Raw genomic sequence first — 16,411 nt, 5'->3', positions numbered from 1 at the left:
CTATGTCACATGATATATTAAAGCAATATGAAGCCCAAGTTAGCCAAATTTCTATATTTAATATGTAGAATAAGATACTGTTGCTGGCTTTATTCCCTCGAAAATAGAGCTATGAAAGGATTCTAACAAAATGCTATCCCTATTATGAAACAACTGAGGAAACTGAGGTCCTCCTTGTATTCTTTTGTCCAGCTTATTGCTTGTAGAAGAAATGTGAGTTTCTAAAATGATGGTATGCTTTTTAGGTTTAGCCTGGAGTCAGCGAAAAGTGCTGCTCTCCTGAAGATCTGCTGTAGTTCAGTACGTAAGGAAATCCCTGCCTACTCCCCCACCCATTGTTTCATTGCCTTGTGTCTTTGTCCTTCATAAATGCTTCATTCAGATTCATTTTTAAGCGTGTTCATCCCTCCTTATTATGGCGATTTGTATCCTCTCATGGCTACTGTCCCCTTTACTTGCTTGTTACCTAGTACGTGAACTTTTTCTTTATTGAGCCTGGACAGTGGCGGCTGCATTTTTTTTAAACACGTGGCTGGTTTTTGCATGCTGTGGGCAAGGTGAGTTGCAGGACAGCCTCAGTGATGCACCCCAGGACGGCAGAGTGGCTGGCTCCTGTTCCTGCGTTACGAAGGGCCCGCCGCCCAGGAGAGCGCCCATCGGCCTTCACCGGGGAGTATATGGTGAACCAGCGGAGAAGCTGGAGGCCATCATCAGGGACCCCAAGGCCCCCATCAATGTGGAGAGCCTGCTGGTGAGTGCTGCATCCTGGTGTAAATATTTTCTTTTTGTAGGAGCGTGAACCAAAGGAAGCACAGCCCCTATGTCCATGTAGTTGGCCACATGGGTGGGGTTGCAAAGGTCTACACTCCCACCTATTACTGTGATCTCATCTTTTCAGTGGTGAGATTTAGCCACTAAGGGAAAGGAGGAGCTGACATGCACCCCGCGAGCACGAGGAAACGGTTCAGGTTTCCATCTGGGATGAGCAACAATATCACACTTCAGAAATGGGGTAAATTTGTTCACATTTATAGACAAATAGATCTGCTGGGTGGGGCACTCCACATTTTCATTATTTTTAGTAGTTTGTTGTTGTCTGTAGCTAGATGGTGCTCTGCCTTTCTCTGTCGTTCCCCTGCCCTCTTTATGCCACTCTCCGTTTATCTCTACCATTCATTTTCCCTTTCTCGCCTTCTCCTTCTCTTTTCCCAGTCCTCTCCCTCTCTCTCGCTCATGCTCCAGCTCTCTCACCTCCCCTATTCTTCTCTCTCTCTCTCTCTCGCTCTCTCTCCCTCTATCTTGACACTCCCTCTCTGTCCCTCGGTCAGCCATATTTCTCTTCTTCTCACACAAATGTCCTCTGTATCCCATCCCTATATTTCTCTGTCTTCCTTGCCATTTCCACACCATCTCCCTCTCTTTTTCTCTCCATCCCCATCTTTCCTTTTCTTTATGTTCCTCTTTCTACCTCTCTTTTCCCATCTCTGACAACTTTCTCTGCCTCTCAGTATCAAACTCTCTCTTCACACCCTCTCTCTGTCACTCTCTGTCTCTCTATATCTTTGTATTATTTTATTTAACTTTATTCTCTTTATTTGGGTTCATAGATCATAAAAGTACAGTAAAACATACAACATTGTTAAAAGTACATTTTTCAAAACATAATTAATTTCAATGGAATAATTAAAAGTTTAACCCCTTCCATGCTGATGACGGAATCGCTCCGTCATCAGCTACAGTTGAGCTGTGCTGATGACGGAGCGGTTCCGTCATGGCCCGGCCGCCGCGCCTGCGCGGCGCTGATTTCGCGCCTGCGCGGGCGTTCTAAAGAGCGGGGCGGGTCATGACGGAACCGCTCCGTCACCAGCACAGCTCAACTGTAGCTGGTGACGGAGCGGTTCTGTCACCAGCATGCGGCGGCCGCCCCGCCCCTTTAGCGCTGCGGCGGAATAGCCGCCGCAGCGAAGGGGTTAAAAACACATTTCATCCATCACGATTTAAAAACAAAACAATACAAGTAGAGGCAAAATGATTCAGCACTGAAAACTTTGGCACAAAACTTCACACTAAGATTTTAGCATACTCAGCTGTAGTTTTGAGTGAACTAATTGCACAGGGTGAATACAATTAGAACAAACAATTGCTATTTAGGTCTTGCAAATACGCACTTTTGTGCTACTGGCATTGTAAACGACAAAGCATTTTTTTGTCTTTTTGAAAACTTAAATAAAATGCATTGTCATTTACAATGCCAATAGCTTAACATGTTGTAAATGAGATACCTATTGTACTGCAAATGCTTATTGTAAATCCAATATGTCTGGTATTCTAGTCTTCACTGTCTCTCTCTTCTAGCAATTACAATGTTGATCAAGACATTATATCGTTTGACAAGGGCCTGATTTACAGTCTGTCAGATTGAATACTCTTCCGGCCAAAATACATGTGACACAGGATGTACTGCTATCGTGATATGGCGGATTCTCTGTCATACTTGTGAAATAATATCCATTCGCTAAAGTCTAAATCAGGCCTAAGTCATCAAATTGTTCTCAAGAACCAACTATATCTCCCATACACAAGCCTGACAGCTCTTTCTTTACAACTCTTTATTTAATGTTATTTAATGTTATTTTCTATGGGGTTTTATTTTAAGTCACTATCTCCACTATTTTCAATGGGATGGTGTTACATTATCAGTGGTTAGCCATGTGTGGTGCTGGGCTTACACCACCTCTGCTCTGGAGTACATATTGTTTTGGTTACAATAACTTTTGAAGTGTAGTTTGTGTAAAGTAATGGTGATACTCTTTTGTAGATGGGTGAACATCTCTATCTGAACCCCTATCTAACCCTCCTTTAACTCTCCATACACCTCACGTTTCCCTTCCCTTTAGCAGCTAGCATTCCCCATTTCTGGCAACGCCTCCTTTTCACTCCCATATTTGTAACTCAAATGTATACTTATGTGTGTGGAAACTCCATAGCAGAAATGGAGATTTCTACACAAACACAGATATTACAGAATCATTTTGTGAATATGCACCTGTTTTTTTAACTTGGATTTGGTATCTTATAAATCCACCTTTAATTTGATATGGCTGCTACTGTACAATGATAAAATAAGCAAAACATGTCCTAAGTTGTTCTATTTTTACTATTTTAACTGCTAAAATGTTGACCTTTCATGTTGTATATGTCCTAATAAGCTAAAGGCATGGTATAAAAACAGAACAGTTAAAAATTAGTGGTTGGGTGTTGTGCGCCAAGTTCTTTTAAACTATCTGCAATACACTGTATGTATTATAAAACTGCATTGCAAAATGTGAAGTTACATCAGGTGTCAACAAAGCTGGCCTAATGTATTATAAATAGGAAGGGCACTTTTAGTGACTCCCAATTACTGGCTCTAAACAGTAGGATAAACCAAAATGTATTTTATTTTTCAAAGCAGTCCATGTTCCTAACAGGAATCGGTGCTACTGCTACAAACCAAAATCCCATTTGGGAAAATCATTTACAGGGACAGACACCACCAACACAATTCCTAAAGGGGAAACTGTCCAAAGTAACAACATTCCTCTTTTCAATGTTTTATCACCTCCTTCCAGGATTGAGTAACTTTTAAAAATGTCATTACCACAATTGCAGTCACAAACCAGTGATACATCTAAATGCTAATCATAAAAAAAGAGGCAATCCACCCTTCATGGCTTCTATTTGTGATTCAGAATGAGTTAGTAAACTTTTTTACAATACAAAAAGTCTTTACCAAATCACAAAGTGTATTTAGTACATGGCAAACCACCATTCTTATGAAAAGATAATTATTTTGTGCATCAAGAAATGTTGAGAGGCAGTGTTTTCATGTTTGCTCACATCCGGGTTCAAAGATGGAAAAAAAATTGACGAACACCCCACAAATCTCTATTATAAACAACAAAATAATTGGCATAAAGCTGCTGCTCACCTCTGGAAACTTTGACATTGCCTTCAGAAGATGCCTCAAGACCTGGCTCTCCGAGCAGTAGCAGCACCCCTCCCCTCCGTGCCTTGGGACCCCCACGGGTAAGTAGCGCGCTTTACAAGTACTCTTATTGATTGATTGATTGATTTTATGCTAGGAAACCTGCTGCTCTCGGCACAACACATGCTGGGGGAAGCCTTTCCAGTGTGCAGTAATCATCGAGGGCCGAGCTTTGCACCGCCGAACTCAGCCGCAGCATCAGCAGCAGAGGGCCGGTCTTTGCTCCGCCTGCTCCCCGGCCGGGCTTGGCTCCGCCGGGTCCCTCCCTCCCCATGACCACCAGCAGTGACGCCTCTGAGCAGCGCCAGGAGGCGCATAAAGGCACCGTCGGTGCGGAGTCCTGGGGGAAGCCTTTCCAGCGTGCAGTAATCATTGAGGGCCGGGCTTTGCTCCGCCGAACTCAGCCGCAGCACAAGCTGCAGAGGGCCGGGCTTTGCTCCGCCTGCTCCCCAGCCAGGCTTGGCTCCGCCGGGTCTCTCCCACCTCGTGACCACCAGCAGTGACGCCTCTGAGCAGCGCCAGGATGCGCATAAAGGTACCGTCGGTTCCTCGTCCCGTGGGACGCACTCAGGCGCGCTCCAGGAGAAGCCTGGTACAAGGGCGGGGCCGTCTGTGGCCGTCCGTGGCAGACCGAGGCTGGGCTGGGCCACGGACCTTGGTTCTTTTGCCCCTGGATACTTAAAAACTGTGACACTTACTAATATTATTTGTACTGTGGTCCCTGTATAATGTATTTGAAGTTATGGCAATCGTTTGGTAATCCTTGCCTGTCGCAATAGTACCCGTGTCACTAAAATTAAAGTGCTTGGATCTATAAACAAGGTACACTATAATGTCTAAACTTAGATCATCTAAAACACCGCTTGTGACTAGCACAATGGACAATTACTTGGTAAACGTGGTTAGTAAAATTAATAAAGAAAGGCGTCTTTCTTTAAACCGGATAAGCCCTCCGGTCTCACCAACAAGCTTGCATGCCCCCTTAGTCTCTCCTGCTCTGAATCGTAGTTGTAATGAGGACTCGATTGTAATTAGTGCCAAAGACATACTTCCAGGACAGAGGCAGGAAGAGAGGGATAAATCCTTGGAAATTACATCACTTTCCTCCCCGATACCTTCCCCGAGGCCTTCACCTGCACCTTCACCTGCACCCTCGCCTGTACGAAGAGTATTGAGGGCCTGTAAGAAGGTACAAGCTAAGTGGGGGTGTAACAGGAAATCAAAAAAGGCTGGGACTCAACCAACCAGTCTAGGGAGTGTAGCTGAGACCGCAAATAATGCTGAGATGATTAACCTGCTTCCCGCCCATATTGACCTGTTGGCAAGCATAATTGAATCAAAATTCGAACTTATGATTAAACCTCTTGTTTAAAAAATTAGACCAGGTAACACAAGAGGTATCTAGACTGGGTGGTCTTTTGAACTCTCAACTAAACTTGACCAAAACACAGAAGTCTCTCAAGGTAGGCAATAATGCAAATAATGCTAATAAGGATGCAGGCAGCTCCGGCAATTGGGGGAATAGGGCCACAACAAATATACAAACTGTACCAGCCACTCAACCCCCATTGGTACCATCCTCTCAACCACCCCCAGTACCAGTAACTCAACCACTCCGAACAACTTCTAGTAACCAGACATCTCTAGGTGAGGGGAATAATGAATGGAGGAGTGTGGCTAAGAGAAGAGCTCCAGTTAATCTTCCCCCAGAGTGTGTACCATATACTGTTGTATTAACTAATGTTCCTGAGGTGGACTCTTATCTCACTGACTCTAGGCTAGAAACAGATGAGGCCTTGAAAAATAAATCGCTATTGTGGTTAAGCAGGAACTGCGGTTTTCCACTCGCCTTCTCTAATGATATAATCTCCACTCGAAGAGTCAGCTGGATAGGAAATTCTGGGAAGAATACTAGGGGGGACTGCATTATTGTTAATTTTAAGTACCCACAGCATGTGGCTACAGTTTTACTTAGAGCAGCTTCCATACCTGTCGCGCATAACATTGTATGTGCACGGCCCCTTGGTTTCTTTTATAATCATCTTAGTAACCCTGCGCCTTCACAGTTTGATCAGTCTAAGTTTCCAGTTGCTCTACCTAGGCGGGGTTTCATGTGTCCCCAGCAAAATGCATATCAACTACCAAATAGACTTGACCCATACTGTTACCGGCTGACTAGGCCGTGCAATCAATTTGATCAAGTCTTTCCACTGGCAAATCGCTATACCCCCCTATCTTCATTGGAGGAAAATGATTGACAGTCAAATGAACCCAGGACTAAAGCCCAGCCCCCACCTCCTATCTTCAGAATTGCAACCTGGAACATTGCTAGTATCAAGGCTAAAGCAGGGAATGACACATGGATTAACACATTAAAAACTTTTGACATTATTGCTCTTCAAGAGACATGGGACCAGACAAACAGTTTCTCATTGGATGGTTATAGACACTTTTGCATCCCAGCAATTAGTAGTGCCGCAGGCAGAGCCAAAGGAGGCTTACTAAGCTTATTTAAACTTGACATAAAGGACACACTATCTCATTGTATTTTAGGCTGTGAGAACTGTTTAATTGTGGAACTATCCATCCCTGATAAGAGTGAGATTTTATTTATCAACTTTTATAATTCAAGTACAAATGAGTGCACCAGTTATAATTTGGATGTATTGGAAAAATGTTTGTCAGTCTATAGCGTAAATGTGAATACTTTTGAAATAATATTCCTTGGGGATTTTAATATACACCACAGCAACCTATCGTGTGCCAGTTTAGAAGAAGAAGTCCCCCCTTACTCTTTACTTATGCACCTTGAACATTCTAAATGGGGGGAGGCTCTTGAAAACTTCCTGGCCAAATGGAACCTATACGAGTCGGGATGCAGGGAAGGTGGGTGTAGGTCTCCTACATTTAAGAGAATAGATGATGGTACTATCATTGATTATATTTTCATGTCTTCCTTTTTGTTGTGTAAAGTTTTAATACATAAAACGGAGGTCTCGGTCGTCAGTGATCATAACCTGGTGTTCATGGAAATAATGTCTACGGACATATTTTCCATGAAAACGGCGTCACACAAGGGTGGCCTAAATGTGACTGTTAAAGATCAAGGACGCTGGCTAAAATGGTCAAATATATTCCCTGAAACTTTCTTAGTAGAGGTATTGGATAAAGTTGAGGACGAGGTGGCCGTATGTCTAGCAAACCAGGCGCAAAATCAAGACGTGGTTTTTGCTTTCGACAATATCTGTAGAGAAATTAACCAAAGTTTACCTATAGGCGCAAGACAGAAGATGCATTATGACAAGATATGGTTTAATAAAACATGCTCTAGGGCACATGGGGATCTACTTAGGGCCCTGAAGGCCACACCAAAAGACCAAGCTCAAATAGTTAGCTTAAGATCTGCGTACAAGAAAGCTATCTTAGACAGGAAAAAAGAGCTAAAAGATGAAGCCTGGGCTCCACTACTTGCCCCAGATACCCTAAAAAATAGCGGACTGTTTTGGAAAATTATAAACCAACCGTTATTCTCGGGTGAGGAGAATTGCCCACTTGAGGCTAACATTCCAGATGAGGGATATATAAAACACTTTGGCAAAATATACTCTGACCCTAGCAACGAAACACAAATGGGGGACATCCCTCTTAGCATCGAGGGTTCTACTATAACCTTCGAGGTCTCAGAAGTGGAAAGAGCGATAGACCTGACCCTAAAAAACAAGGCTCCTGGCCCTGACGGGGTCCCTGCAGATGTCTTTAAATGGGCACCGAAATTCTGGTCAAAGATTTTGTGTAATGTTTTTAATGTTTTTAACCAGGATAACATACCGGCCTTGTGGAAAAAATCGATCATCATCCCTGTCTTCAAGAAGGGAAACAGGCAGGACCCCTCTTGTTATAGACCCATTTCATTATTTGACTCCTCGGTTAAAATTCTGGGACGGGTCATCTTGTTTAAATTGAATGAATGGGTGAACGATAGAGGGGTCCTGTCCAATGTGCAATACGGGTTTAGACCAAAGAGGAGTACTTCAGACCAATGTCTTAACTTACATCTGCTATTGGATAAATACACCAAGGCCAAGGAGGGGTCAATGTACTTGGGGTTCATGGAACTCGCATCAGCTTTTGACCTTGTAAATTGGTCAAAGCTGTGGAATATGTAACTAAATATTGGTCTTGATAGGGCCTTAGTTAAACTTCTGGCGGACTTACATTCTGGCTTATTAGCCTCCATCAGGGGCACCTCGGAGGGCCGTTGCACCAGCCATTTTAACTCAGAAAGGGGTGTCAGGCAAGGGTGCATCCTGGCTCCCCTTCTTTTTACGATATACATAAACGCTTTGGAACCTGCACTAAAGGAGGCCACCCTTGACATCCCGCATATAGGAGAACTTGGAATTCCAGTTCTCCTCTACGCGGATGACGCTGTCATTCTTTCGCGGACCGGGGTTGGATTACAACGTCTCCTGGATGTTTTTGAGAACTTTATGGGTTCCCTGGATCTTACAATAAATGCTAAGAAGTCTCAGATTATGATTATGGGAAGGTGTTCTAGGAAGAAGTACTCTAAAACATTCACCTGCGGAAAAGAAGAACTCTGTAGAGTATCTACATTACCCATTCTGGGGATAACTTTTGATGAAAGAGGGAACTGGGGACCACAGATAAAAAACAGAAACATTTCCCTCGCAAGAACTACCTCTGCTCTCCAGGGTTTTTTGAAAAAATTGGGGGCAAGGCCTATAGTAGCTTTAATGAAAATCTACAAAGCAAAATGCCTCGCAGTGGCCTCTTATGGTATTTCAATTTGGGGATATCGTTCCCCGGATTGTTTGCAGATTACTGAAAACACATTTTTGAGATCTGTCCTCTCAGTGCCACAGTCTACTCCCTCATATACTATCCATACCGAATTTGGGGAAGGCTTTATTTCAGATATGATAAAAATAGCCCCTTTAATATCTTGGATGAAGACCTGGGTAAAAACCAGGAAATCCCCCTGAGTCATATTATTTTGAAAGATTGTCTACACCTAGATAACAATAATAAGATTCAGTGGCTGACATACATTAAAAACAGTTTTGTTAAGCTAGGGAGACCAGAGCTTTTTTTCTCACCAGAGTCAATAACATCAAAGGACATTGCACTAATTAAGGGTGCAATGGGACAAATGCCAAGTCTGGAGAGGGAAGAGCTGGAATTAAAAAAAACTACTGTGAGGACCAACCTTATCATATCCAGCCAACAAGGACCTGAATTCTATCTTAATATAGTGAATCGCCCATATAATAGGTTTCTTTTAACCCGATTCCGTTTTAATATGATTCATTTGAACCTTGGATATTTCCCTAATTGGAGTACCCCTGAAAATGAAACCCTGTGTTCCTGTGACAACTTCTCTACCCAGAACACAATGCATTTTCTGATGTTCTGTGGTCATTATACGGAATTAAGGTTAACATTTTTTGTCCCTATTTTAAAGGAGGCTGGGTTTTTGCAGGTTAAGCCAGCTCTTTTGTATCTTCAATTATTACAGACCCCTAGGATTATCTTCCACGTTGCTAGTTTCTTAGTGGGTGCAGTCAGGATCAGGAACAAGAATATGATTGATAACCCGTAAATGTATGGAAATGAATTGAGATGAAATCCGGGATAACTATTTGCACTATGAAATAGCAGTTTAGGGTAACTATATTGAAAGATCCTTTTTATATTTTTACATTATGATCTTATTTTATGAAATTTTATGAATGTTTAAGGAGATTTTTAAAAGTTTTGATACTTTTTATTGTGTATAATTAACTTTGTATAATTAATTCTGTCTTTAGTGTGTATAATGAATGTAATGTATTTCATGTAAATTTTGTATAGTACTGTTGTCTTTTTAGGACATTGATTTATCGAAATAAAGTATTAAGAAAAAAAAAAGAAACACATGCTGGCAAGGTAAACAAAGGTAGGCATTTGCAATACATCATCAGGTGCAGAATACATACCCGTTGCCCTGAAAATCACAAACCGCCTTTGCAACATGACTCCACTCCAGAGCTCCAGGTTCATTTTTCCACCACTTCTGAATCACTGCAATAACCTGATCAGTGGAGCCACCAAGAACAATGTCTGAAAAATTGTCACAGGCTGGAAAAACCCATTGGAGGAAAGGACCACTAGAGAGATTGATCAGCAGCTCCCCTTTCACACCACCTGGTAAGAAAAAGGTACAGAAATGGATTAATGATTGCATATTTTGAATGAATTAAATTAAATTAACCTCTGGTCACCCCTTGGTAGTTTGGCAGAGAGCATCCAGGCTTAACTTAAGGGGCAACACTTCACACAGTGAAACAGGGAAAACACCATTCAAAAATATACCACACCTGGTTAGAAAACTAGAGCTTAATTTAATTAACAAAACAAGACCAAAACTACAGAATATAATACGTAAAAATTGAGTTATGAATTTTCAAAGCATAAACTGGAATGTAGTACTTATAAGCATAACGCGCCAACTGGGGCTATCTGGTCATGCTTGGCCAGGGACATCCAAAGGTTCAGGCCAACCACTATGGAGTGTGGGCCCCATATTGGGCCTAGGCTTGTCCTTCTGTAAAGTACCTTAGCTGTGTCATCAATGTAGCCAAGATACGAGAAGCAAAGTCATCGACCCACAGGATAAAGATGATCCAACAGCTTTGAGCCACGCAAAGTTGAAGATGCATCCAAAATGGAGTATCTGTGCAGAGCAGTCAGTGATGCATCACCATTAATCTTCTCAATGGTGGTGATACTTCTGCTGTTGAAGAGATACACTAGTTACGAGCAGCAGAGTTGACAGTGATGCATGAATTCTGCTGGAGCAGCACTTCAGACCCACTTCCAAGGGTCCAGGACTGGGTTGGCACAACTTAGCAGGGAATACTCAGCAAAATACTTTGATGTTCCTGAGCCAGGAGGCAAGCCAGCAAGCTCTAGGAGCCACTTGGTTTCTGGATGCAAATGATGTGGGACCAATCCTTCTCACCCTCGCAAGGAGGACAGCAGGCAACAGGTCAGCACATCAGAGTAGCATTCCTTCAGCAGCACATCAGTCCTTCTACCTGGCAGAGTATCCACAGATCCAGAAGTGTACTGAGTTTTTAGGGTAAAACGTCCAGTCCTTATTCCCGCTGGTGCCTGTGATGTGAGGGATACTTTAAAGAGGGGCTTTGAAGTGCTCAGAAGAAGTCCCTTATCCCCTTGGCTCCAGACTCAATACAGTGGGTTAAGCAGATTATATTATTTAGGTTTAAATATGAGGCTGCGAGCAGTTCTTTCCTCCCACCCTGCTAATGAGGGCCCATCAGGATTTGAATGGCCCATCAAATCACATCCAAACCCCAGACGTGTATTGGATAAAAGTTGCAGGCACACTGGGCTAAGCAGAAAAATGCCATCTTTCTAAAAGTGGTATTTTTTTCAAATTGTTATAATAGCTTGACTTTACCATTTAAGAGAATTTATAATTACTGTACCACAGGTGATATTGTACCCGCACCACAGGCCGCACCACAGGTGAATTGCATCTCACATTTTGGAGGAGCACTGGGTAAACTTTCTAAGGGACCACTTGAACCACCAACCCAGGCAAGTTGTGATAGGCCAGTCAGCCAGGGAAATACCAGAGTACCCCATCACAGGAGCCTCACAAAAGGGACACAAAATGTCACACCACTGCTGGAATCAGTTTACACACATTAGCACAAATCCAGGGCCTCCACCATACTCCTGATATAGAGCACATTGCAAAATGAAGAAAAGAAGGGGCCCCAGGGCATAATGGCATTCCCCTCACACTCTTAAAGGGTGGAAGACTGTGCAGGAATGTTGGACCCTCTTTTTCTTGTAGTCAGATCCCTTGGTATAATCCCAGCTTCATGGAAAGGCTCAACAATCCCCCCAATCCATACAAGTGGCGACTGTTTGGTACTGCTTAGTTGCCCTGATTGACAATGAGGTAAAATAGTTTGAAGGAAGAGTGCTAGCAGATCTCACATCTTGGGCAGGGGAGAGCAAAATAATTCCACTCAACCAGACAGGTTTCTGTAAAACCTCAGGCATGACAAGAAACATCTTGACCATTTCACTACTCACAGACATGGCAAAGGTCTCCAATATGCTATTATACCTTAGCTTCATCGACTATAGCACATGACCATGTAGATAGGGCAAGACTGTGGGAGACGCTGGCCCACTGGAATATTCCCCCTGCTCTACTAAGCATGCTGATACTTCTTCACATGGACACATTGATACAGGTGAAACTAAAAGCAGGTATACACCTTTCCAGACGGGTACCAATAACCAGAGGCCTGAAGGAAGGGTGTGTTCCTCCTTGTTAAATTTCTTTGCGGCTAACTTGATGCAAGAACTCAACACCAGCAATTACCATGCCCCTATCCCGGGAGGAAATACCTTAAACAGCTTCCTGTTTACTGATGATGTAGTCCTGGTCACCAACACCCAGGTGGGCCTGCAACTTCTCCTTAACACAATGCTTGATTATGCCACATGTCAACTTTGAGAAAATAAGAACATAGTATATCAACAACAAGAGAAAAAGCCATGGACCTGGCACCAGGGCAACATGTGAAAACAGTTGGCAGATGAACCTTCAGGTGACTTTTTATAAGCTCTCAAAAAAACTGTCCGGACCAAGCTTATCACCACTACTGGAAGTCATGAGAGCAAAAATGGGGCCAACTTTGTCGTATGGCATTGAAATATTTAGGGGAAAACTAAATACTAACATAAACCAACATGTGACAAAAATCTACAAAAAAATCCCGCAGATGCCTAAATCTGCTTCACACCACTGGATTCAATTAAGCCGGGCTGAAGACGGCTGGAATGCCAGAAACCGGCCCTCGGAAGCATTTTTCCGGTCCAGGGAAGACATGGCTTGGCAGTTCGGGCTGGACTGTTCCCATGAGGCACAGGGTCAGACTGATTTGCATATGGCCATGTCTGAACTGGGGTGGTGTGGAGTGCAAAAAACGATGGATTTAGGCCTAGATCTCTGTACTGGGGTGAATGTATGACATTGTTCTGCCTTCTGTCCATCAACTGTGGTTTTTGCATTTGTCACCCCCAGTGGGATGGGTATGCTCAGACGTGAGTCCCATGCTCTCCACACCACTGGATTCAAGCAAGCCGGGCTGAAGACGGCTGGAATGCCAGAAACCTGTCCTCAGAAGCTTGTTTCCGGTCCAGGGAAGGCATGGCTTGGCAGTTAGGGCTGGACTGTTTCCATTAGGCACTAGGTCAAACTGATTTGCATATGGCCATGTCTGAACTGAGGTAGTGTGGAGTGCAAAAAAACGATGGATTTAGGCCCGGATCTCTGTACAGGGGTGAATGTATGACATTGTTCTGTATTCTGTCCATCAACTGTGGTTTTTGCATTTGTCACCCAGAGTGCGATGGGTATGCTCAGACGTGAGTCCCATGCTCTCCACACAACTGGATTCAAGCAAGCCGGGCTGAAGACGGCTGGAATGCCAGAAATCGGTCCTCGGAAGCTTGTTTCCGGTCCAGGGAAGGCATGGCTTGGCAGTTCGGCTGGACTGTTCCCATGAGGCACAGGGTCAGACTGATTTGCATATGGCCATGTCTGAACTGGGGTGGTGTGGAGTGAAAATAAGCAATGGATTTAGGCCCAGATTTCTGTACTGGGGTCAATGTATGACATTGTTCTGCATTCTGTCCATCACCTGTGGTTTTTGCATTTGTCACCCCGAGTGGGATAGGTATGCTCAGACGTGAGTCCCATGCACTCCACACCACTGGATTCAAGCGAGCCGGGCTGAAGACGGCTGGAATGCAAGAAAAAGGGTCCTCGGAAGCTTGTTTCTGGTCCAGGGAAGGCATGGCTTGGCAGTTCGGGCTGGACTGTTCCCATGTGGCACAGGGTCAGACTGATTTGCATATGGCCATGTCTGAACTGGGGTGGTGTGGAGTGCAAAAAAACGATGGATTTAGGCCCAGATCTCTGTACTGGGGTGAATGTGGATGGTGTGGCTCACTGGTTAGAGGCGGCAGACACGGAAGCAGAGGACGGCCCGGGACCAGGGTTCAATTCCCGACGCGGCAGGGTCGTGGACCAGGGTCAGCGGACTTGTTAATTCTCGCCTCGGTGCCTACCCTAACCAGGGATCACACTCGGCAACTCTGGGCATTAGCTTGCCTTATCTCCACAACGGCCCCCCACATACGCCGGGGATGCCTGGTTTCACCTTGGAGATACCCAGCAGGGACCATCTCACAGGGAAAGCCAGGACGGGTTCCCCAGCGGTCTACAGCGCTGAGATACCCCATGGCGGGGTGATACATGCGCTTTACAAGACACTATTACATTACATTACATTACAATGTATGGCATTGTTCTGCATTCTGTCCATCACCTGTGGTTTTTGCAGTTGTCACCCCGAGTGGGATGGGTATGCTCATACGTGAGTCCCATGCACTCCAGACCACTGGATTCAAGTAAGCCAGCTGAAGACGGCTGGAATGCCCGAAACCGGTCCTCGGAAGCTTGTTTCCGGTGCGGGAAGGCATGGCTTGGCAGTTCGGGCTGGACTTTTCCCATGAGGCACAGGGTCAGACTGATTTGCATATGGCCATTTGTAAACTCGGGTGGTGTGGAGTGCAAAAAAACGATGGATTTAGGCCCAGATCTCTGTACTGGGGTGAATGTATGACTTTGCTCTGCATTCTGTCCATCACCTGTGGTTTTTGCATTTGTCATTATAGCACTGGCAAACTTTTAGGAGAGCTTCGTACAGTGCTCAGTGCCCACAGATGCCCATGCATGTCAGAATCTACAGAGCATCACACACACTGGTGTCCGTGGAGTATAACAAATCAACAAAATATTTAAACCTGTATCCAGGGCGTATTTTCACTGGGTGTGAGGTCACTATTTGTCCCCATCAACAGGTTTTACCTGACAATGGGAAACAGAAAATGGACATTGTACATCCCTCCAGCAGTGGTAACTTTCCATCTGTTTCAGGGGGTGTAGAAAAGTTAATCTAAATGTTTGAGCACCTTTATACTGCTTCTTTATACCTAAAGTAGTAAAACACCTAACATTGTTGGAGTACATTTTACAAGTAGTACATTTATGTTTGTGAACAGTGCCACAGTATCCCAATATAACAAAAATTTGAAATATTTAAAATGTAAATATGCGACAATAGAAATTCCACTGCCATCAACCGAAATGTGACGCACACAGTACTTTTGAATAAAGCCCATGCACTATTCATTCCTGGGACAAGCTAATGGGTATAGGGGCTACCTTTTGCGTCTAATGTGAGGTTGATTTTAGTTTACATTTTGTATGGTAGAATATCTGCAGTTGTATTATCCTGGAGCAGTGAGATATAAAAGATTCATAAAAAGAACTAGGGCAATATATTTCTATATTCCATTCATGAAGCTGCATGCTTTTACCATCAGAGGATTTTATTGGGACCAGATCTATAATACAATTCATCCCATCTCAGTCACTAGTGCCTTCTATATACTGAGTTGCAGAAACAGCCTCCTGTGTTTTATTCCAGTTTTCTAGTTTTGAAATGTACATTATTGGTGCAGCGTCAGTGAAAATAATGCCATTATTGACATTCATCTTGCTTTTCAATGCACATTTTACAATATGTTATGGATAGATTGTAAATATTAATATACATTACAATGTACTTTTCATCATCAATGTGCTTTTGACGAGAGCACAAGATTTAAATTTTAATTTTATCATTCTGTCAACTGTCTACTCCTGCTTTGGATTTCACTAGCAACACAAATTTGAAATACATTTATTAATCATTCTTGCAAAGAAGCACTCACAATATTTTTCAGAATTCTATGCATAAACATAGAACATATATTTGTACGACAGTAATATTTCTCCACATCTTCAGCTTGGATAACAGGAGTTACAAGAAACATACCTGAAGTGAATATAGAGTTGAAAGAAGGTAACATCTGAATTACTGAATCAACAAGGAAGGCAGAATCCTTTGCAGTAAATGTTTCCAGCACCATAGGTGCATCCAAGTATTGTTCATGGAGCTCTTTCAGCTCAGAAAATGATGCCATTTTCAATAATTCAAAGTTTCAAACTCGACTTCTTCTGTGCGTACACCTATTTTTATAGTAAGTCATCTAAATTACAAATGATCGATGAACAGAATTCAGTTTGATTTGAATGTGCTCCAAACCTCATGCAAATTCTATTCTTCTTTGATGTCAGCCGAGTGGTGCTTAGAAATATTTAGCACCCTGTTTGCAAAGTATAATGCTGTGAGTTGTGCCTCATGTCCCATCATCTTAATGTAA

The 16,411-nt window shown here is 43.3% G+C and overlaps 1 protein-coding gene across 1 annotated transcript in view; it reads right to left on the bottom strand.

The window, feature by feature from the left end:
* Nucleotides 1-16,193, bottom strand: part of LOC147718258 (nicotinamide N-methyltransferase-like) — a 71,391-nt gene extending 55,198 nt beyond the window's left edge. The window contains exons 1-2 of the mRNA XM_086918248.1: nt 16,024-16,193; nt 10,027-10,234 (exon numbers count right to left, since the gene is read on the bottom strand). Of these exons, the coding sequence (XP_086774374.1) occupies nt 10,027-10,234; nt 16,024-16,171 (356 nt within the window). The 5' untranslated portion in view covers nt 16,172-16,193. The remainder of the gene's footprint in view (nt 1-10,026; nt 10,235-16,023) is intronic.
* Nucleotides 16,194-16,411: the final 218 nt, after the last annotated feature.

Source organism: Lissotriton vulgaris, chromosome 4_1 (assembly GCF_964263255.1).
Source record: "Lissotriton vulgaris chromosome 4_1, aLisVul1.2, whole genome shotgun sequence".
NCBI lineage: Eukaryota > Metazoa > Chordata > Amphibia > Caudata > Salamandridae > Lissotriton > Lissotriton vulgaris.
Note: the sequence above shows the minus strand (reverse complement) of the source record. Positions and strands in the feature narration are given on the sequence as shown.